At 41.2% G+C, this 22,002-nt stretch overlaps 1 protein-coding gene across 1 annotated transcript in view; it reads right to left on the bottom strand.

Annotated features, from left to right (window-relative positions):
- The window catches only part of LOC121289283 (AP-1 complex subunit mu-1-like), a 54,932-nt gene that overhangs the window by 32,737 nt on the left and 193 nt on the right, over positions 1–22,002 (bottom strand). Inside the window, exons 2-4 of the mRNA XM_041208576.1 lie at positions 21,039–21,195; positions 20,869–20,936; positions 584–714 (exon numbers count right to left, since the gene is read on the bottom strand). Of these exons, the coding sequence (XP_041064510.1) occupies positions 584–714; positions 20,869–20,936; positions 21,039–21,195 (356 nt within the window). The remainder of the gene's footprint in view (positions 1–583; positions 715–20,868; positions 20,937–21,038; positions 21,196–22,002) is intronic.

Below are 22,002 nucleotides of genomic sequence, written 5' to 3'. Positions count from 1 at the left end.
GCAGTAAAGATTCAGTGTACATTGGATTTCAACTGGAATAAGGCACCTGGGTTGCTAAAACTGGACAATGTGGCCTGTAATTAGGGAGGAGAAAATCAGATTCTTGTTGCTAATAGTTGTGTAGTAACTTCCACTAAAAATGTGCTTGTATGGATGATAGTTGTAGACATGAGATGGGTCAGTTTTGTTGCTGCACTAATGAGAGAAACCTAACTGACACTCGTCATGTAAGCTCATTCTAGAACCTTGCCAAAAAGCAATGTTTCATAAGAGCGTGTGGCACCAATGGAATAGTACTCTAACATAGACTTAAAGTATGAGTGGGGGAGGGTGAATATTTCCAAAATGAAGAAGATTTGGAGGAGAAACCAGAAAGGAAGGATCTAACTGAGCCTAGTTTTGTTCAGTCTACTTAAATTAACAGAATTATAATTAACTTTCTTAAGATCACCATTTAGATGACAAAGGAAAACCGTTCAAATCCTCTTAGAAAGATAGGAATTAATATGGATTTGCCTTGAATGAGTTTTTTTTCTGCTTTCTATTTTTTATGCAAAGTAATGGCTATGCTGAATATACCTACTCCTGCAGGATGGCTGTTTCAGTGATCTGGGGATATCCGAAGTCCATAATTTCATCAAGGAGCTCGTACATTAGAATAAAATTATCCTGTATACTCTCTTGCTCAAGATCTCCAAAGTACTCAATGAAGATCTAAATTATAAAAGAAAAATATATCTGTAGGAGTTGTATTATAGATGGAGGCAGCAACTTTGCACCATGGATCTCATTTGATTTAATATTAATATCATAGTTATTGAATGGCTGTTGTAGTTTTAAAATTTCCAAAGTTTACTATATAATCAAATCTCATCAAAAATACTTCTCTTCAAATCTTTAATGACACAGGGAACAGATTTGGGAAAACTAGACCTCCATGAGATGGTTAGTAAGACACAATTTATTTCTTAAAATTCTTGATGGAGAATTAACTTTTAACAAAAGGGCTGGGTTCCACTTCTTTTGCAAAACTTCTGATTACAAAGCAACAGAGTGCAGCCGGTGTTAACCTCTAGCATACTTTTTAAAATTCTTTCATGGGATATATGGGCATCCCTGGTTAGGCCATTATCCTGCATCATTAAGTTATGAAAAAATTATTCAATCCATCAATGCTCATCCAAAAGCATGCATGTTCTTCTCTGTACATGATTGTCCCCATACTGAGTTCTTAATCCGAGTTGTAGAGGGCACTGAGCAACTCCCAGGTAGAAAAATCAAAGAGTCTGTCACCCTGGACAACTTGCACACCACTCCTGAAACTGTTAGAGAGTAAATTACCAGCTTGTCCTCAATAGTGCGATACAGAGAAATATGAGAAAAAGGGGTGTTTATAAACAATCAACCAACACATAGTTGTAGTTAATTTGAAGAGTCCCATTCTTCTTCACTGGACAAATGGTTCAAGGGAAGGGTTTTAATGTTTTGACCAGTTGAGATGAATCCTTTCAAAACTAAATAATTTGCTAATATTACACAAAACAATATAGAGGATTGTTCAGATTTACAATTGACCACGAACCTTCAGGGATAGAGGTGGAGAGGAGCGGACATGAGAGAGCAACATAGAATGTGGAGCAGATAAATACAGCCCAAGGTGTGCAACCTACACCACTTACCTTCAGGGAAAGAGAGGGAGAGGAGTGGACCTGCAGAAGGAACAAAAACCAGGGAGAAGATAAATACAGCCTAAGGAACGTGGTCTACACCAATTACCTACAGGGAGAGGAGACAGAAAGCAGGATACTATAGGCCAGTTAGCCTAACATTTGTCATAGGGAAAATATTAGAAGCCATTACTAAAGATGTCATAGCACGGCACTTAGAAAAATTCAAGGCAATCAGGCAGAGTCAGCATGGTTTTGTAACAGGGAAATCATGTTTAACCAATTCATTGGAGTTCTTTGAAGATGTTGCATATGCTGTGGATAAAGGGAAACTGGTGGATGTACTGTACTTAGATTTCCAGAAGGCAGTTGATAAGGTGCCACATCAAAGGTTATTACAGAAAATAAAAGCTCATGGTGTGGGTGGGTGGGTGGGGGGACACACATATTGGCATGGATAGAACATTTGCTAGCTAACAGGAAACAGAGTTGGCATAAATGGATCTTTTTCTGGTTGGCAGGATGTGACAAGTGGTGTGTCACATCAGATTTACAATTGACCACGAACCTTCAGGGATAGAGGTGGAGAGGAGCGGACATGAGAAAGCAACATAGAATGTGGAGCAGATAAATACAGCCCAAGGTGTGCAACCTACACCACTTACCTTCAGGGAAAGAGGCGGAGAGGAGTGGACCTGCAGAAGGAACAAAAACTGGGGAGAAGATAACTACAGCCTAAGGAACGTGGTCTACACCAATTACCTACAGGGAGAGGAGACAGAAAGCAGGATGCTCCTCTCCGCCTCTTTCCCTGAAGGTAAGTGGTGTAGGTTGCACACCTTGGGCTGTATTTATCTGCTCCACATTCTATGTTGCTTTCTCATGTCCGCTCCTCTCCACCTCTATCTGGGGCCTGAATTTTTAAAATTTATATAAACGACTTGGATGAAGAGACTGAGCCCACAACCAATGGATCAGATCTAAGCTCTGCAGTCCTGCCACATCCAGTCATGAATGGTGGTGGACAATTAAACAAGTCACTGGAGGAGGCGGTTCCACAAATATCCCCATCCTCAATGATGGTGGAGCCCAGCACATCAATGCAAAAGATAAGGCTGAAGCATTTGCTACAATCTTCAGCCAAAAGCGTCAAGTGGATGATCCATCTCGGCCTCCTCTGGAGGTCCCCAGCATTTCAGATGCCAGTCTTCAGCCAATTCAATTCACTCCACGTGATATCAAGAAATGGCTGAAGAAACTAGATAGTGCAAAGGTTATGGGCCCTGACAACATTACGCCAATAATACTAAAGATTTGGGCTCCAGAACTTGCCTCATCCCTAGCCAAGCTGTTCCAGTACAGCTACAACACTGGCAACTACACAGCAATGTGGAAAATTGCCCAGGTACACAAAAAGCAGGACAAGTCCAACCCGGGCAATTACTGCCCCATCAGTCTACTCTCGATCATCAGTAAAGTAGTGGAAGGGGTCATCAACAGTGCTATCAAGTGGCACTTGCTTAACAATAACTTGCTCACTGATGCCCAGTTTGGGTTCTGCCAGGGCTACTCAGTTCCTTACAGTTCATTACAGCCTTGGTTCAAACATGGACAAAAGAGCTGAATTCTCAAGGCGAGGTGAGAGTGACATCAAGGTCGAGTGGCATCAAGGAGCCATAGCAAAACTGGCGTCAATGGGAATCAGGGGGTAAACTCTCCACTGGTTAGAGTCATACCTAGCACAAAGGAAGAAGGTTGTGGTTGTTGGAGGTCAGGTCATCTCAGCTCCAGGACATCACTGCAGGATTTCTCAGGGTCCAAGGCCCAACCATCTTCAGCAGGTTTATCAGTGACCTTCCTTCCAAACTAAGGTCAGAAGTGGGGATGTTCGCTGATGAGTACACAATGTTCAGCACCATTCATGACTCTTCAGATACTGAGGCAGTCCATGTCCAAATGCAGCAAGGCCTGGACAAAATCCAGGCTTGGGTTGATAAGTGGCAAGTAACATTCGCGCCACACAAGTGCTACACAATGACCATCTCCAACATGACAGAATCTAACCATTGCCCCTTGACATTCAATGGCATTACCCTCACTGAATCTCCCACTATCAACATCCTGGGTCACTGACCAGAAACTGAACTGGACTAGCCATATAAATACTGTGGCTACAAGAGCAGATCAGGGGCTAGGAATCCTGCAATGAGTAACTCACCTCCTGACTCTCCAAAGCTTGTCCACCATCTACAAGGCACAAGTCAGGGGTGTGATGGAATACTCCCCACATGCCTGGATGAGTGCAGCTCCAACAACACTCAAGAAGCTTGACACCGATCAGGACAAAACAGCCCACTTGATTGGCACCCCACCCACAAACATTCACTCCCTCCACCACTGACACACAGCGGCAGCTGTGTGTACTATCTACAATATGCACTCCAGGAATTCACCAAGGCTCCTTAGACAACACCTATCAAACCCACGACCACCACCATCTCGAAGGACAAGGACAGTAAATAGATGGGAACACCACCATCTGGAAGTTCCGCTCCAAGTCACTCACCATCCTGACTTGGAAATATATCGCTGTTCCTTCACTGTTGCTGGGTCAGAATCCTGGAACTCCCTCCCTAAAAGCATTGTGGGTATACCTACACCACATGGACTGCAGGGGTTCAAAAATGCAGTTCACCTCCACCTTCTCAAGGGCAACTAGGGATGGGCAATAAATGCTAGCCCAGCCAGTGAAGCACACATCCGGGAATGAATTAAAAATCCGAAGGAATGGTGGCTAAATTTGCTGACAACACAAAACTTGGTAGGAAAGTAAATTGTGAAGATGATGTAAGAAAGCTACAAAGTGACATAGATAGGTTAAATGAGTGGCAAAGATATGGCAAATGGAGTATAATGTGGGCAAATGCAAAATTGCTCATTTTGGCAGGAATAATAAAAAAGCTTATTATCTAAATGGGAGAGATTGCCGAGCTCTGAGATTCAGAGGGATCTAGGAGTCCTAGTGCATGAATCACAAAAGATTATTATGCAGGTACAGCAGATAATTAGGAAAGCTAATAGAATGTTACATTTATTGTGAGGGGAATTGAGTACAAAAGTGGGAAGGTTATGCTTCAGTTATACAGGGCATTGGTGAGACCACATTTTGTGTATTGTGTACAGTACTGGTCTCCTTATTTAAAGAAAGGTATTGTGTACAGTACTGGTCTCCTTATTTAAAGAAAGGTGTAAATGCGTTAGAAGCAGTTCAGAGAAGGTTTACTAGACTAATACCAGGAATGAACCGGACAGGTTAGGCTTGTATCCACTGGAATTCAGAAGAGTAAGAAGCAACTTAATTGAAACTTTTATGGTCCTGAGGGGACTTGTCAGGGTGGATCTGGAGAGGATGTTTTCTCTTGTGGGAGAATCTAGAACTAGGGGTCACTGTTTAAAAATTTAAGACAGAGATTAAGAGAAATTTTTTCTCTCAGAAGACTGAGTATTTGGAATTCTCTTCTTCCAAAGGCACTGGAAGCAGAGGCTTTGAATATTTTTAAGGCAGAACTAGACAGATTTTTGATTAACAAGGGGGTGAAAGGTTATCGGGGTAGGCAGGAATGTGGGGTTGAGCTTACATTCAGATTAGTCATGATCTTATTGAACGGCAGAGCAAGCTCAAGGGACCAAGTGGCCTACTCCTGCTCCTAATTCATATGTTCATTTGTATGAGGGAGGAACACAGACCGGGGAGCAGATAAATACAGCCCGTGGAGCGCGGCCTATGCCACTTACCTTCAGGGACAGAAGTGGAGAGGACCGGGAATGGGAAGAACACAGACTGGGGAGAGAGACAGGGAGGAGTGGACTTGGAGGAACACAAACTGGGGAGAGAGACAAGCGAGGAGCTGACTGGGAGGAACACAGACTTGGGCAAGTTCAGGCACACTCCAAGTTTGAAAAAAAATGTGAATAGTGACATTACAGGGAGGCCGCAAGTTGATTAATTTGTGAGTAACTGCTCTTAGGGCGTGTGTGTATTGTGCGGGAAATTAGAAAAATATATGTTTTTAAATAATCCTTAAGTAGCTATCTTATATTTAATTAAGGGACACTATCAGAAGGGAAGTAGGAAACTGGTGACTCTATTGTTTCATATTTTTAAGTGATAGAGTTTATTGCAATTACTAAGAATTAGTACAGCTAAGTGGTAGCATGGAGAGGTATTCATTTTTTTAAATTAAGAAAATAATTAATTAATTAGCTGAATGAAAACACAATAAGGATGGCAGGGCAGGTGATGTGTTGCAGCTACAGTATGTGGGAACTGATGGATGCCAATATAATCCAAGGCAAATACGCCTGCAGTAAGCCCCTGTGGCTTGAGGGACTTTGGCTCAGAGTCAATGAGCTGGAGGCCAAGCTATGGATACTGTGATGCATCAGAGAGGTGGAAAGTTACCCAGGCATTTTGTTCCAGAGACAGTCACACTCCTCAGGCTGGGGTTGTCTGATTCAGTCCATGGTCAGAGACAAGAGCCTATGACTGCGAGTGAGGCAGGTATGGGGATCAAGAAGATAGAATTGGAGGAGACTCAGCCCTTACAATTGTCCAACAGTTAGAGGCTCTTGCAGCTTGTTTGGATGAGAGCAGGGGACGCAGGGTGGATGAGTGAACTGAAAATGGCACCATGGTACAGGAAGCCATTCAAATGGGGGGAGTAAATAGGAATGTGGTGGTAGTAGGAGATAGTATAGTCAGGGGGATTGACACAGTCCTCTGCAGCCAAGAGTGAGAGTCCAGAAGGCTGCAGTGTCTGTCCAGTGCAAGAGTTTGTGACATCTGCTTGGGGCTAGAGAAGAACTTTCAGTGGGAGGGGGAAGAGCCAGTTGTCATGATCCGCATGGTACCAACGACATAGATAGGATGAGGAAAGAGGTTCTTAGGGAGTATGAGCAGCTAAGGGCTAAATTAAAAAGAAACCTTCAAACGTAATAATCTCTGGATTACTACCTGAGCCATGAGCATATTGGTGTAACGCAAAAAAGATTGGAGAAACGGATGCATGGCTCAAAGATTGGTTTGGGAGGATAGGGTTTCAATTCATGGGGCATTGGCACAAGTATTGGGGAAAGTGAGAGCTGTATCGTTATGACAGTCTTCCCTGAACTGTGCTGGGACCAGTGTTCCAGTAATGGTGATAGAGACGGCTTTAAGGCTTTAAAGTAAACAGTGGGGACCACCCCTAATTGCCCTTGAGAAGCTACCTTCTTGAACTGCTGCAGTCCATTAGGTGTAGATATACCCATAGTGCTGTCAGAGAGTGTGTTCCAGGATTTTGACCCAGAAGTGAAGGAACGGCAATATTTCCAAGTCAATATGGTGAGTGGCTTGGAGAGGAACTTACAGGTGGTGGTGCTTCCATCTATCTGCTGCCTTTGTCCTTCCAGATGATAGCAATCGTGAGTTTGGAAGATGTTGGCTAAGGCGCCTTGGTGAGTTCCTGCAGTACATCTTGTCGATGGTACACACTGCTGCTGTGCGTCGGTGGTGGAGGGAGTAAATGTTTGTGGATGTAGTGCCAATCAAGTGGGCTGCTTTGTCCTGGATGGTGTAAAGCTTCTTGAGTGTTGTTGGAGCTACACTCATTCAGGCAAGTGGGTAGTATTCCATCACACTCCTGATTTGTACCTTGTAGATGGTGGACAGGCTTTAGGGTAAGTTACACGCCACAGGATTCCTAGCCTCTCACCTGCTCTTGTAGCCACAGTATGTATATGGCTAGTCCAGTTCAGTTTCTTGTCAATTGCAACATCCAGGATGTTAATAGTAGGGGATCCAGTGATGGTAATGCCATTGAATGTTAAGAGGTGATGGCTAGATTCTCTCTTGTTGGAAATAGTTATTACCTGGCACATCTGTGGCATGAATGTTACCTGCCACTTGTCAGCCCGAGCGTGGATATTGTCCAGGTCCTGTTGCATTTGGACATGAACTGCTTCAGTATCCAAACAATTGTAAATAGTGCTGAACATTGTGCAATCATCAGCGAACATCCCCACATCCCCATTTCTGACCATATGATGGAAGGAAGGTCACTGGTGAACCTGCTGAAGATGGTTGGGGCTAGGACACTACCCAGAGGAAATCCTGCACTTATGCCCTGGAACTGAGATGACTGACCTCAAACAACCACAACCATTTTCCTTTGTGCTTGGTATGACACCAACCAGCGGAGAATTTTCTCCCAATTCCCATTGACTCCAGTTTTGCTAGGACTCCTTGATGCCACATGCAGTCAAATGCAGCCTTGATATCAAGGGCAATCACTGTCACCTTACCTCGGGAGGTCAGCCGGGTAGATGCCAGTGTTGTAGCTATACTGGAACAGCTTGGCTAGGGGCGTGGCACATTCTGAACCACAAGTCTTCAGCACTGAATGTTGTCAGGGCCCACAGCCTTTGTAGTACCCAGTGCCTTCAGCCATTTCTTGATATCACATGGAGCGAGTTGAACTGGCTGAAGAATGACATCCATTTTGCTGGAGACCTCTGGAGGAGGCGGAGGTGGGTCATCTGCTCGGCACTTCTGGCTGAAGATTGTTGTGAATGCTTCAGCTTTACCTTTTGCACGGATGTGCTGGGTTCCACCACCATTGAGGATGGGGATATTTGTGGAGCCTCCTCCTCCAGTGAGTTGTTTAATTGTCCACCACCATTCACGGCTGGACATGACAGGACTGCAGAGCTTAGATCTGATCTATTGGTTGTGGAATTGCTTAGCTGTGTCTATCGTTTGCTGCTTATGCTGTTTGGCACGCAAGTAGTCCTGTGTTATAGCTTCACCAGATTGACAGTCATTTTTAGGTATGCCTGGTGCTGCTCCTGGAATGCCCTCCTGCATTCTTCATTGAACCAGGGTTGATCACCTGGCTTGGTGGTAATGGTAGAGCAGGGGATGTGTTGGTCCATGAGGTTACAAATTATGATCAAGTTCAATTCTGCTGCTCCTGATGGCCCACAGCGCCTCATGGTTGCCCAGTTTAAGTTGCTAGATCTGTTTGAAATCTATCCCATTTAGCAAGGCGGTGGTGCCACACAACAGAATGAAGAAGGGAATTCGTCTCCATAACTACTATATGGTGGTCACTCATACCAATACTGTCATGGACAGATGCATCTGTGGCAAGCAGGTTGGTGAGGATGAGGTAAAGTATGTTTTTCCCTCTTGTTGGTTCTCTCACCACCTGCCACAGACCCAGTCTAACAGCTGTCCTTTAGGACTCAGCCAGATCAGTCTGTAGTGGTGCTACCAAGCCACTCTTGGTGATAGACATTGATGTCCCCTACCCAGAGTACATTTTGTGCCCTTGTCACCCTCAGTGCTTCCCCCAAATGGTATTCAACATGGAGGAGCACTGATTCATCAGTTAAGGTGGGGGTGAGGGGGTGGGGGGGGGGGGGGGGGGGGGGGGGGGGGGGGGGTGGGGTGCGTAGTATGTGGTAATCAGCAGGAGGTTTCCTTGCCCATGTTTGACTTGATGCCATGAGACTTCATGGGGTCCAGAGTCAATATTGAGGAGTCCCAGAGCAATACTGCCTACTGCATACCACAGTGCTGCCGCCTCTGCTGGGTCTGTCCTGCCATGGGGACAGTTCATACCCAGAGGTGGTGATGGTTGTGTCTGGGACATACTCACGGAATCATAGCTGACAACGTCAGGCTGTTGCTCGACTAGACTATGGGACCGTTCTCACATTTTTGGCACAAGCCCTCAGATGTTAGTAAGGAGGACCTTGCAGGGTTGACAGGGCTGGGTTTGCTGTTGTCATTTCCGGTGCCCAGTTCAATGACGGGTGGTGCATCTAGTTTCATTCCTTATTGACTTTCTAGAGGTTTGAAACAATTTAGTGCCTTGCTAGGCCATTTCAGAGTCATCCACATTGCTGTATCACATGTAGCGCAGACCAGGTAAGGACGGCGGATTTTCTTCCCTAAAGGGCATTAGTGAACCAGATGGGTTTTTAGATCAATCAACATTGGATTCATGGTCATCTTTAGACTTTTACTTTCAGAATTTTATTGACTGAATTCAAGTTCCACCATCTGCCGTGTTCACTGGAATGTTACCCTGGGTCTCTGGATTACTGGTCTAGTGACAATACTTCTACGCCAATGCCTCCCCCATTAGCACAAATAGCAATAACTATGACCAGATAGCCATTAAAGAGACATGTTTGCAAGGTGAGCAAGGTTGGCGCCTAAATATTCAAGGATATTTGATTTTTCAAAAAGAAGGAAGCTAGGAAGCGATGGTATGATATCTCTGTTAATCAAATATGTCATTAGTACAGTAGTGAGGGATGACCTTAGCTCAGAAGAGCAAGATGTAGAATTAGTTTGGGTAGAGATAATTGAGAAAGAAAAGCTTTGAGAAGAATGCATCATCCGTAAGTAAATAAGGAAGTTAAAGATAGTATCAAATTAAAAGAAACACTGTAGAAATCTGCAAAGATTAGTGGTAGGTCAGAAAATTTGACAGATTTTAAGAACCAGCAAAGAATGACTAAAAACGAACAAAGAGGGAAAAAGTAGAGTATGAGAAAAAGCTAACAGTAAGATTTAAATAGAAAAAGAGTAACTATAGTTGGTGCTGGTCCCCTAGAGTGAGAGTTTGGGGAATTGATAACAGAAAACAAGGAAATGGCAGAGGCATTGAACTTTGTGGCCATCATCATCATTGAGGAAGACTTAAAAAGCTTCTCAAAGATATTGGAAATCAAGAGGTGAAAAGGAAGCGCTTATCACCAGGGAAAAGGTGTTGGGAAAACCATTAGCCCTAAAGGTTGACAAATCCCCAGGACCAAATGGCTTGCATCCTAGGGTCTTAAAAGAAATGACTGCAGATATAGAAGTGGTATTGGTTATAATCTTCCAAAATTCCTTGGGTTCTGGAAGGATCCCAGCAGACTGGAAAATAGCAAATGTAACACCTTTAATCAAGAAAGAAGGGAGGCAGAAAGCAGGAAACTATATACCAGTTAGTATAACATCTGTCATTGGAGAATTATTAGAATCTATTATGAAGGAGGTTATAGCAGCATAGTTAGAAAATCATAATGAGATCAGGCAGAGTCAACATGGTTTGTGAAAGGGAAATTGTATTTAACTTATTTATCAAAGTTCTTTAAGGATGTAGCAAGCAACATGGATTGAGGGGAAACTGTAGATGTTGTGTATTTGGATTTCCAAAAGGCATTCGATAAGATTCCACATCAAAGATTACTATATAAGATAACAGCACATGGTGTGGGGAGTAACATATTAGCATATATAAAGGATTGGTTATCTAATAAGAAGAGGAGAAGGGATAAATGGGTCTTTTTCAGGTGGGGAAGCTGTAACTAGTGCAGTGCCACCAGCATTAGTGCTGGAGCCTCAACTATTTACAGTCTATACCAATGACTTGGATGAAGAAACCAAATGTATGGTAGTTAAATTGGACAATGGCATCAAGATAGGATCTATTGATAAGTTAGGTGAATGGGCAAAAATTTGGCAGGTGGAGCATAATATGAGAAAATATGAGTATGTCCACTTTGGCAGGATGATTGGAAAGGACTATACTATTTAAATGGAGAGATTTCAGAAGTCGGTCGTATAGAGGGATCTGAGTGTCCTGATGCATGAATCACAAAGTTAGTATCCAGACACAGCAAGTGATTAGGAAGGCAAATGGGATGATGCTTTTTTATTGCAAGGGAAAAGGAATGTAAAAGTAGGAAGTTTTACTGCAGCTGTACAGGGCCCTGGTGAGACCACACCTGGAGTACTGTGTACAGTTTTAGTCTTCTTATTTGAAAAAGGATATACATGCGTTAGAAGCAATTCAGAGAAGGCTCATTCGACTCATTCCTGGGGTGAAGGACTTATCTTATGAAGAAAGATTGAACAGGTTGGGCCTATACCCATTGGAGTTTAGAAGAATGAGAGGTGATCTTATTGAAACATACAAGACCCTGAAGGGACTTGACAGGGTGAATGCTGAGATGATATTTCCCCTTATGGGAGAGACTAGATCTAGGGGAGACAGTTTAAGAGGTCTCCCTTTTAAGATGGAGATTAAGAGAATGTTTTTCTCTCAGAGGGCTGTTGGTCTGTGGAATTCTCTTCCCCAGAAAGACTGGGTCATTGAATTTATTCAAGGCTTCAGTTAGATAGATTTTTGATAGACAAGGGAGTCAATGTTTATGGGGACAGACAGAAAAGAGGAATCGAAACCAAAACTAGATCAGTCATGATCTTACTGAATGGTGGAGGCAGGCTTGAAGGGCCGAATAGATAACTCCTGCTCCCAAGCCCTCTGTTCCTAATTGGTTTACCCATTCAGTAGGTATATAATTCCCTGTCTTCAAAATCCTTTTTGAAACCTATTTCTGAAATAACAATTCTGGCCAATGCTTCCAATTCCCCTCCAATGTTGCTCAGTTCTATTCCTTAATGTAATTGTGATGTTTTATTATAGTTAAAGATGCTACGTAATTAGAAATGGTTGATGTAGTAACTTAAATAATTAAACCATTCAATAATTCACGGTGAAAAGCTTCAACATGTGGCACAGCTTACAATGAACTGCTGCATTTGCTCATTTACTAAAATTTCACATGAAAAGTTTTAATGTTCACATTTCTCTGCCCTTGTTATTGTAGTTTCCGAGGGTGCAGCAGATCTCAATGTATGTTGAAACAATTGTAATAACCGTATCTTCATCAGGAAAAAGGAAAACATGAAAAATGTTTCCCACAACATGGTCATGGCGAGCTCTTAAGATTCTGCTGTATTATGAGAAATCTTTTTCCTTGAAGTCAAGAAATATTAAATCTATAACTGTTAGCCTCCGCCATTGGGATTCAACAAATTTTCATTAGAAATATTTTGATCTGATACTGCAATTAAAATTGAAAGTTTGGCTTTTGAGAGAAGTTTATCCTGAAATAGACATCAGATATCACTAAGAAGGAGCAGCCTTTTGTTCTTTGATTACCTAAACAATATACAACTATCGTTCCTGCCTTATGAATAAATTCCCAATAAAGCTGTTTCCAGGTATACTGTAATATTTGAGATAGTAATGTTATGGCAACAAATTTCAAACTTTTTTTGTGTGATGCAAATAATGACACACCTCTGGAAACAGCGTCAGCTATCCTAAAGAAAATCACGTTCATCGCAGGATTTTAAAAAATAGCATACCGCAACAGAAATAATATAAGACCATAAGACATAGGAGCAGAAGTAGGCCATTTGGCCCATCGAGTCTGCTCCACCATTCAATGAGATCATGACTGCTCTGATTATCCTCAAATCCACTTTCCTGCCTTTTCCCCATAACCCTTGATCTCCTTACTGATTAAAAGTCTATCTCAGTCTTGAATATACTTAACAACCCAGCCTCTACAGCCCTCTGCGGTAAAGAACTCCACAGATTTACTATCCTCAGAAAAGAAAGTCCTCCTCATCTGTCTTAAATGGGTGACCCCTTACTCTGAGATTATGCCGTCTGGTCCTAGACTCTCCCACAAGGGGAAACAATATCTAAGCAGTTACCCTGTCAAGCCCCCTAAGAATTTTATGTTTCAACAAGGTCGCCTCTCATTCTTCTAAACTCCAATGAGTACAGGCCAAACCTACTCAATCTCTCCAAATAAGAAAATCCCTCTATACCCAGGATTGATCTAATGAACCTTCTCTGGACTGCCTCCAATGCCAGTATATCTTCCCTTAGATAAGGGGACCAAAGCTGTTCACAGTATTCTAGGTATGGTCTAACTAGTACCTTGTATAGTTTTAGCATGACTTCCCTATTTTTATACTCCATTCCCTTTGAAATAAAGGCCAACATTCCATTTGCCTTAACTATTACTTGCTGAACTTGTACGCTAGCTTTTTGTGATTCGTGCACGAGGACCCCCAAATACCTCCGTGCTGCAGCTTTCTTCAGTTTTTCTCTATTTAAGTAATATTCAGCTCCTCTATTCTTCCTGACAAAGTATATAACCTCACATTTTCCCACATTATATTCCATCTGCCATGTTTTTGCCCACTCACTTAACCAGTCTATATCTCTCTGTAGACTCTGTGTCATCCTCACTGCTTACTTTCCCATCTATTTTTGTGTCATCCGTAAACTTGGTGATGGTACATTCACTTCCCTCATCCAATTCATTAATATATATTGTAAATTATTGTGGCCCCAGCACTGACCCCTGTGGCAATTTGTTCTGATGAATTAAAAGATTGTGCCACCCATATCCCAACTCTCTGTCTTCTAGTTAGCCAGTCCTCTATCCATGGTAATATACTACCCCCAACACCATGAGCTCTAATCTTAAGTAGCATTATGTGTGGTACCTTATCCTTCTGGAAATCCAAATATATTACATCTACTGGTTCCCCTTTATCTATGCTGCTTGTTACCTCCTCAAAGGATTCTAATAAATTTGTCAGGCATGATTTCCCCTTCATGAAGCCATGCTGACTCTGCTTGATTATATTATGCATTTCTAAATGCTCTGCTATTACATCCTTTATAATAGACTCTAACATTTTCCCAGTGACAGATGTTAAGCTAACTGGCCTTTAGTTACCTGTATTTTTGTCTCCCTCCCTTTTTGAATAAGAGTGTTACAATATATTAGTAAGTAAACAAATACAGAAATTTAAATTTGGATCTGCAGAAATTTGGGCACCAAGCGGTAGCTTCTTGCAGAGCTCCTCTAGAATCTAAGGACCATAGTTTGAAACCTGTGCTTTATGCGTGTACAATCATAATAGGATGCAAAGCCATCATTGTTAAACACAGAAAGTGGAGTAAACCAAATCAAAATCATGTTACCTGAAAATATTTTCTAAGCTTTTAATTCATCAGAACAAATTGCTAAAGAAATAGAATTAATTTATTTTATATCGCATCTTTCACACCCTCAGGATGTCTAAAGAGACTTTACAACCAATGGGTTACTGTTGATCTTCAGTTATTTAGACAAGCACAAGCGATCCCTCTGGATACAAGCATTTAAGAGCAATTAGATTATTAAATCCTTCACACTAATTAGTTGGTTTTCACAATTTCTTTTATGAATTAAAAATTTTAATCCAACTTTGTATCAAAATTGCATGGAAATTTAACAGAACAATCTCCAAAATACAGGGTAATTAGTAAATTGTAAAGAGAAATGAAGTTGTTTAATGCAACACAGTTAATCAATGTACCAAGTCCAAAGTTCTCATCAATGTGTAGATAAGGGGGCACGAAAGCAAGGCAGTGTAACCAGAGATAGGAATCTGGGATTGTCTCATAATAGCACTGATTAAATCCATTGACACTTTCTATACAGTATGTGTAGTTTGGTTACTGAGGCTGTTTTGGTAGCACATGTCCCATAAACAACAGTCAATTGTATGTCACTGAATTGTAAAAACGTTTGCAATACAATCACCAGTGAAATGTTGAGCGTTGTATAAAACTTACATGTTCCAGCCAGCAGAGTATTTGGGATAACATAAATTACTCAGTGGCTTATTCATGGCAAACCACACTTTGCATTAAACATTCTATAATATTAGCTCAATTTCAAAATGTGAAACTTGAAAAAAATTAAGAAATAGGGGATATGGGTGACTTGGCCAAGACTTGGACCAGAAAAGTAGAGCAAAATGAAAAATTCATACAGTATGTTAATCATGGAAAAGGTCCAGGCGCATTGTAAATAAGATTGTGAAATCAATGCCTGGTGCAGCAGAAAAATAAAAAGATCAATAAGCAACTGGGTTACATTAATAGAGTATACAAGGAAATTATTCCACATTTCAGAAATTGAAGTTATAAGGTAAAGTTAAAGAAGTTGAGAGTCGTTTTCTTTAAGAAAAGGAAGTTGTGACCTAACTCAAGTAGTCCAACTGTTGAAGCAAAAATTGTTCTCATTATATAGCATAAGATTTTAAAAAAATTTAAAAGCCACTGTCCTGGATCTTACAGTCAGCAGCAAAGCAACAGTACTCATTGCTGAACTCAAAGGAAGCTGCCCACAAAGATTAAGTGATCTATGGTGTGATGTTCATCTTCCCCAATTTTAATTTGGGGCTGGTGCCAAGACAGGAGGATCTCCCAGCTACAGTGATGTTATCAAGATATTAAGAAGCCAATCACATTGAAGAGTTCTCACAGGCTTTATGAATTTTATAGAAAGCAATTTAAAAATTGGGACATAGATATTAGAAACTGAAGTATCATAAACAAACTTTTAAAATAATTATATTTTTAAAAAATGATGGAATTGGGAAAAAAATTACTATCACAAGTATAAAATTAGTTTTTCAGGACCAGAGAGTTCTTCAACAGTAGTTATGACTACACTATTAAAAGTAACAGTTACATCTCATTAACAAGGTGTAGCTTTTTGGTGGTTTTAGAAGTGACATTACAGAATGAAAGGAAAAATTCTTGTTCAGTGATTTCTAGAAGGTTTCCATCTGCAAGGAATTCAATAGCATACCCTATGGAGGAGCAGGGATTCACTGACAGCAACTTCTGGAATTTCTGGTCATCACATTCCATTTAAGACAGAAGTAAATATTAAATTAAATAGCAATTTAAAAGACGAAGTTGTTGGTTTAGTATATTAGACACAGATCTATCAAATTGCCTCGTGATGTCATAATGAGGTTACTGTGACATCATAAACAGTGAGTAGTCAATAAATACAGTTTACATTTCATTGAAAATCACCATCTGCAGTAAAAGCACTTACTCTTATGTTCTTTTCCTGAATTATGCATGGTTTTGCTTTAAAATGGATATTATCTTGAAATTGTATTAAGTAATTACACTGATCTAAGCAAAACAGATGAACTGATAGCGCAAATAGAAATAAAGATGTATGATCTGATAGCCATTACTGAGACATGGCTGCAGGATGACATAGATTGGGACCTGAATATGGAAGAGTATATGACATTTAGGAAGGACAAGAAGCTAGGAAAAGGTGGCAGGCTGGCTCTGTTAATTAATGATGGTATTATCACAATAGAGAGAGTGATAACCCAAATTCAGGAAATCAGGATGTAGAAGTGGTTTGGGTAGAGATGAGAAATTATAAAGCAAAAACTCACTTGCGGGAGTGGTGTACAGGCTTCCCTAACAGTACTTACATGGTAGGACAGAATAGGAAGGAAGCAGTAATGGGAGTTTGTCAGGGAGGCATAGCGATAATTGTGGGGAATTTTTATCTATCTGATTTTTCCAATCTATATGTAGGTTAAAGGTAGCCTAGATCAGGAATTCATAAAATGTTTTTGGGATAGTTTCTTAGAACTGCAAATTCTGGAGCCAAAGACAGCACAGACTATACTAGATAAAAACAAAAAAACTGCGGATGCTGGAAATCCAAAACAAAAATAGAATTACCTGGAAAAACTCAGCAGGTCTGGCAGCATCGGCGGAGAAGAAAAGAGTTGACGTTTCGAGTCCTCATGACCCTTCGACCGAACTGAGTGAATCCAAGAAAGGGGTGAAATATAAGCTGGTTTAAGGTGTGTGGTGGGGGGGGGGCGGGGTTTGGGTGGGGGGAGAGAAGTGGAGTGGGTTGGTGTGGTTGTAGGGACAAACAAGCAGTGATAGAAGCAGATCATCAAAAGATGTCATAGACAACAGAACAAAAGAACACATAGGTGTTAAAGTTGGTGATATTATCTAAACGAATGTGCTAATTAAGAATGGATGGTAGGGCACTCAAGGTATACCTCTAGTGGGGGTGGGGGGAGCATAAAAGATTTAAAAATATTTAAAAATAATGGAAATAGGTGGGAAAAGAAAAATCTATATAATTTATTGGAAAAAACAAAAGGAAGGGGGAAGAAACAGAAAGGGGGTGGGGATGGAGGAGGATGCTCACGACCTAAAGTTGTTGAATTCAATATTCAGTCCGGAAGGCTGTAAAGTGCCTAGTCGGAAGATGAGGTGTTGTTCCTCCAGTTTGCGTTGGACTTCACTGGAACAATGCAGCAAGCCAAGGACAGACGTGTGGGCAAGAGAGCAAGGTGGAGTGTTAAAATGGCAAGCGACAGGGAGGTTTGGGTCATTCTTGCGGACAGACCGCAGGTGTTCTGCAAAGCGGTTGCCCAGTTTACGTTTGGTCTCTCCAATGTAGAGGAGACCATATTGGGAGCAACGAATGCAGTAGACTAAGTTGGGGGAAATGCAAGTGAAATGCTGCTTCCACCAGGCTACCTTGAAGTTGCCCTCCCAGCATCTCATGACCCTGACCAGGACATATCCTGGAGTTCTAACACAGCACCTAGGTACAGCTCCTCCAGGTTTCCCCCAAACCAGTCATGTGGGACTCAGTGTAACACATATTGCAGGGGAAAAACACATCTCTTCACCACCCTCTCAGGCTGACCTCAGCATGGGCAGTACCTGCAGGCCCACCCAGCAAAGGACACATGCTGTCAATGATCCAATGCAGTCACGACACTCAGACTTGGCGGGGGGGTGGGGGGGGAGGCGTCAGCAGGTGGGTTAAGCCAACCTGCTGGGCCAAATGGCCAATATTGTCCTCACCCTGCCAGAGTGCAACAAGTCGTTGAAGCGCTTGCGACGCTGGATCCAGGTGCGCCGCACCATATCGTGAGAGCTCACCACCTCCACCACCTCCTCCCAGGCACATTTTGTCATGTGGGGGAGCCTTCTCCTCCCATCCTGGGGAACCAGCACCTCCCGCCATGCTGCCACCTCCTCAAAGAGGGCAGCAAGGCAGTTGCTGCAGGTCAACTGCAGCAACCCACCACCCCCCCCCCCCGGCCCCATCCTCCAGACTTGCATGAACTTCATTGCCCTTCTGCACAGCCCTGGTGAGTAGCCTTTCCAAGGCTGCCAGGCCTTCCTTTATGCAGGCCGCCGGATCGCAATTGGACCCAGCAGCCTGAGCGCACCCACCGCCACCTGCCCACTCCCGCTATGCACGGCAGTAGTGAAGCACACTGGGCGGGCCTTAATTGGCCCACCCGTGTAAAATGACAGCACGAACCTGATCGTGAACGGGTCCGTGCCCGCTCCCACTGCACCCCCCCCCTCCCACCAACCAGAAAATTCAACCCATAATTGTGCAAAGGTGGGTGGCAAGTCAGGAGATTGGACAGAATATAAAAAAAAGGCAAAAAATGACTAAAAGATTAATAAGGAGGGAAAAATTAGAGTATGAGAGAAAGCTAGCTAGAAAATTTCTTTAGATATTTAAAAAAGAGTTAACAAGGTGAGCACTGGTCCTTTAGAAAATGAGTTTGGGGAACTAATACTGGAAACTAAGGAGGTAGTAGATGAATTGAACAGTAATTTGCATTGGTATTCATTATAGAGGATACAAATAACATCCCAGAAATAGCTGTAAATCAGGAAATGGAAGGGAGGTAGGAACTTGGTAAAATTACAAGCGCCAAGGAAACAGTAGTGAGCAAATTGTTGGAACAGTGGACTGACAAGGTCCCAGGTCCTGGTGGACTTCATGCTTGGGTCTTAAAAGATTGGCTAGTGAGATGGTTGACATGTTGGTTTTAATTTTCCAAAATTCCCTAGATTCAGTGAAGGTTCCATTAGATTGCAAAATAGTGAATGTAATTCTTTTATTCAGAAAGGGAGGGAGACAAAAAACAGGAAACTACAGGCCAGTTAGCTTAACATCTGTCACAGGGAAAATGTTAGAAACTATTATTAAAAACGTTATAGCAGGGCACTTAGATAAATTCAAGGCAATCAGGCAGAGTCAATATGGTTTTGTGAGAAGGAAATCATGTTTAACCAATTTATTGGAGTTCTGTAACGAAGTAACATGTACTGTGGATAAAGGGGAACCAGTTGATGTACTATACTAAGACTTCCAGAAGGCATTTGATAAGATGCTACATCAAAGGTTATTGCAGAAAATGAAAGCTCACAGTGTAATAGTAACATATTGGCAAGGATAACTAACAGGAAACAGAGAATAGGCAAAAATGGATCATTTTCTGGTAGGCAAGATGGTGTGCCATAATGATCTGTGCTGGAGCCTCAATATTTTACAATTTATATAAATGACTTGGATGAAGGGGACAAAGCTATCATTGCTAAATTTGCTGATGACACAAAGATAGGTAGGAAAATAAGTTGTAAAGAGGACATAAGGAGGCTACAAATGGATATTAATAGGTTTAAGTGAGTGGGCAAAGATCTGCTAAATGGAGTATAATGTGGTAAAATGTGAATTTGTCCATTTTGGCAAGAAGAATAAAAAAGAAGCACGTTATCTAAATAGTGAGAGATTGCAGAGCTCATGAGATTCAGCGGGATCTGCATGTCCTAGTATAGTAGCAGTCATCCATTAAAGGTGGAGAGGTTTTAATGTTTTCTCTTGTGGGAGAGTCTAGAACTAGGGGTCACTGTTTAAAAAAAAGGGTTGCCCATTTAGGGCAGAGATGAGGGGATTTTTTTCTCTGAGGGTCATGAGTCTTTGGAACTCTCTTCCTCAAAAGGTGGTGGATACAGAGTCTTTGAATATTTTTAAAGCAGAGCTAGATAGATTCTTGATAAACAAGTGGGTGAAAGGTTATCAGGGGTATACAGGAATGTGGAGTTGAGGTTACATTCAGATCAGCCATGATCTTATTGAATGGCGGAGCAGGCTTGAGGTGCCGAGTGGCCTACTCCTGCTCCTAATTCGTATGTTTGTATGATGCAAAATTGATAATTATATTTTCAGGATAATTCATTTAAACTATTGTTGTTAAATTATGATAGAAATATCTTGTCACTAGAAGTTAAAGTTGGTCGCTATTTAAGAATAACATTTTTAATATTTATTCCAGTTTAGCTACAAGAAATGTGGCAAGCTTCTGATGTGATACTGTTAATGCTTCAACAAAATACTGAGATCACAAATGCCTCATTTAATGTAACTGATGCTGAACTTTCCTCCTTTCCATTTTTATCAAACTGACAGTATTGCTAAATCAGGTAGCTTACAGAAAACGATTAAACTCGTGACATTTTCACATTAAATGTAATGTGCTTTATAATTAAAGGTTACCATCACCTGACTATATTTTTGTTGCAAAGCTTGAAATTTACATCTAAAGTTCTTAAAACAGTTTATGGTATTTTTTGCCTACCTGTTTTACTTTGAAAAGGAATGAGAAGGATAATGAAATGTTGATGTTTCTCTTTGTTGTACATACCACTGGATTTCTTGTTAAGGTTTTATGATTTCCATATATATGTCATAAAGTACAATATTATGGAAACAGGTGATACAGCTTAAAATATATATATTCAAGGATACTGTAGACATTTTTGTATTTAATCCACAAAAAGTAGACTTTGTCTTTCTCTAACACTGGGTTTATGGATCCATCCTCCTCCTTGCTTAGAAGTAAAGGCATAAAATTCTCAATCATCGACATTTCAACATTCCCTCGGTAATTGCGCGAAATGAGAACCTGTATAGCATTATTACAAAATTTACAATTGACAAAAATATGTCACTTCAAAAATATGCAGAATACTGTTAAATATATTGTACTGATAGTCACATAATTCTAAACCTGATGAAAGGAAGTCCTCTGCACATGTATTTAGAAATTAGCATAATGTAAAAGGTGCAAAGATTGATATTTTGCTCAAAATTTTGTTATTCCAGTTGATGATTTAACAGTCAAATTAAAAGTTAATTGAATTACATAATAAGGTTGCTTGTATTTATATGGCACCTTACGTTTAAGCATTTTCACAATAATTAAAGCACCATGACCTTCTGTAGGTGAACAATATATTGTAAGCATATAGTTCAAGTCTGGCCCTAATGTGTAGCACTCATGTGCTGCATATTAGGATCAGGTTTGTAGCTGCAATTCTCCACCCATCAAATTTCAGTTCTTAGCTGTGTTTTAATGAGAAAGTAGCAAAGAAAGGTCAGGCATTTCCAGACAGGGAAGCAGGAAAGACAGAACCAATTACTTCAGGCGACTTGCTCACCTCCAGGTTAAAACTGGTAGCAAGTTGCTTGTTTGGTCTCTTTTATACAGCAAATAGCTGTTATTAGATGACATTAAACATTCCACAGAGAAATAAAGCCACAATGGTCTTGTCAACATACTTCAGAGATTTCAGCATTTCATATTCCATTAGTTGTGCAACCAGGAGTTAAACATTAGTAGTCACAATATCTGCTTTACACAAGCCAAATCTTCAAAACAGCTAAAACAAATCCAACACAGCATAAACAAATTGCTTTTTTGGGGAATTGT

The sequence above is a fragment of the Carcharodon carcharias genome, chromosome 16 (genome assembly GCF_017639515.1).
Source record: "Carcharodon carcharias isolate sCarCar2 chromosome 16, sCarCar2.pri, whole genome shotgun sequence".
Taxonomy (NCBI): Eukaryota; Metazoa; Chordata; class Chondrichthyes; order Lamniformes; family Lamnidae; genus Carcharodon; species Carcharodon carcharias.
Note: the sequence above shows the minus strand (reverse complement) of the source record. Positions and strands in the feature narration are given on the sequence as shown.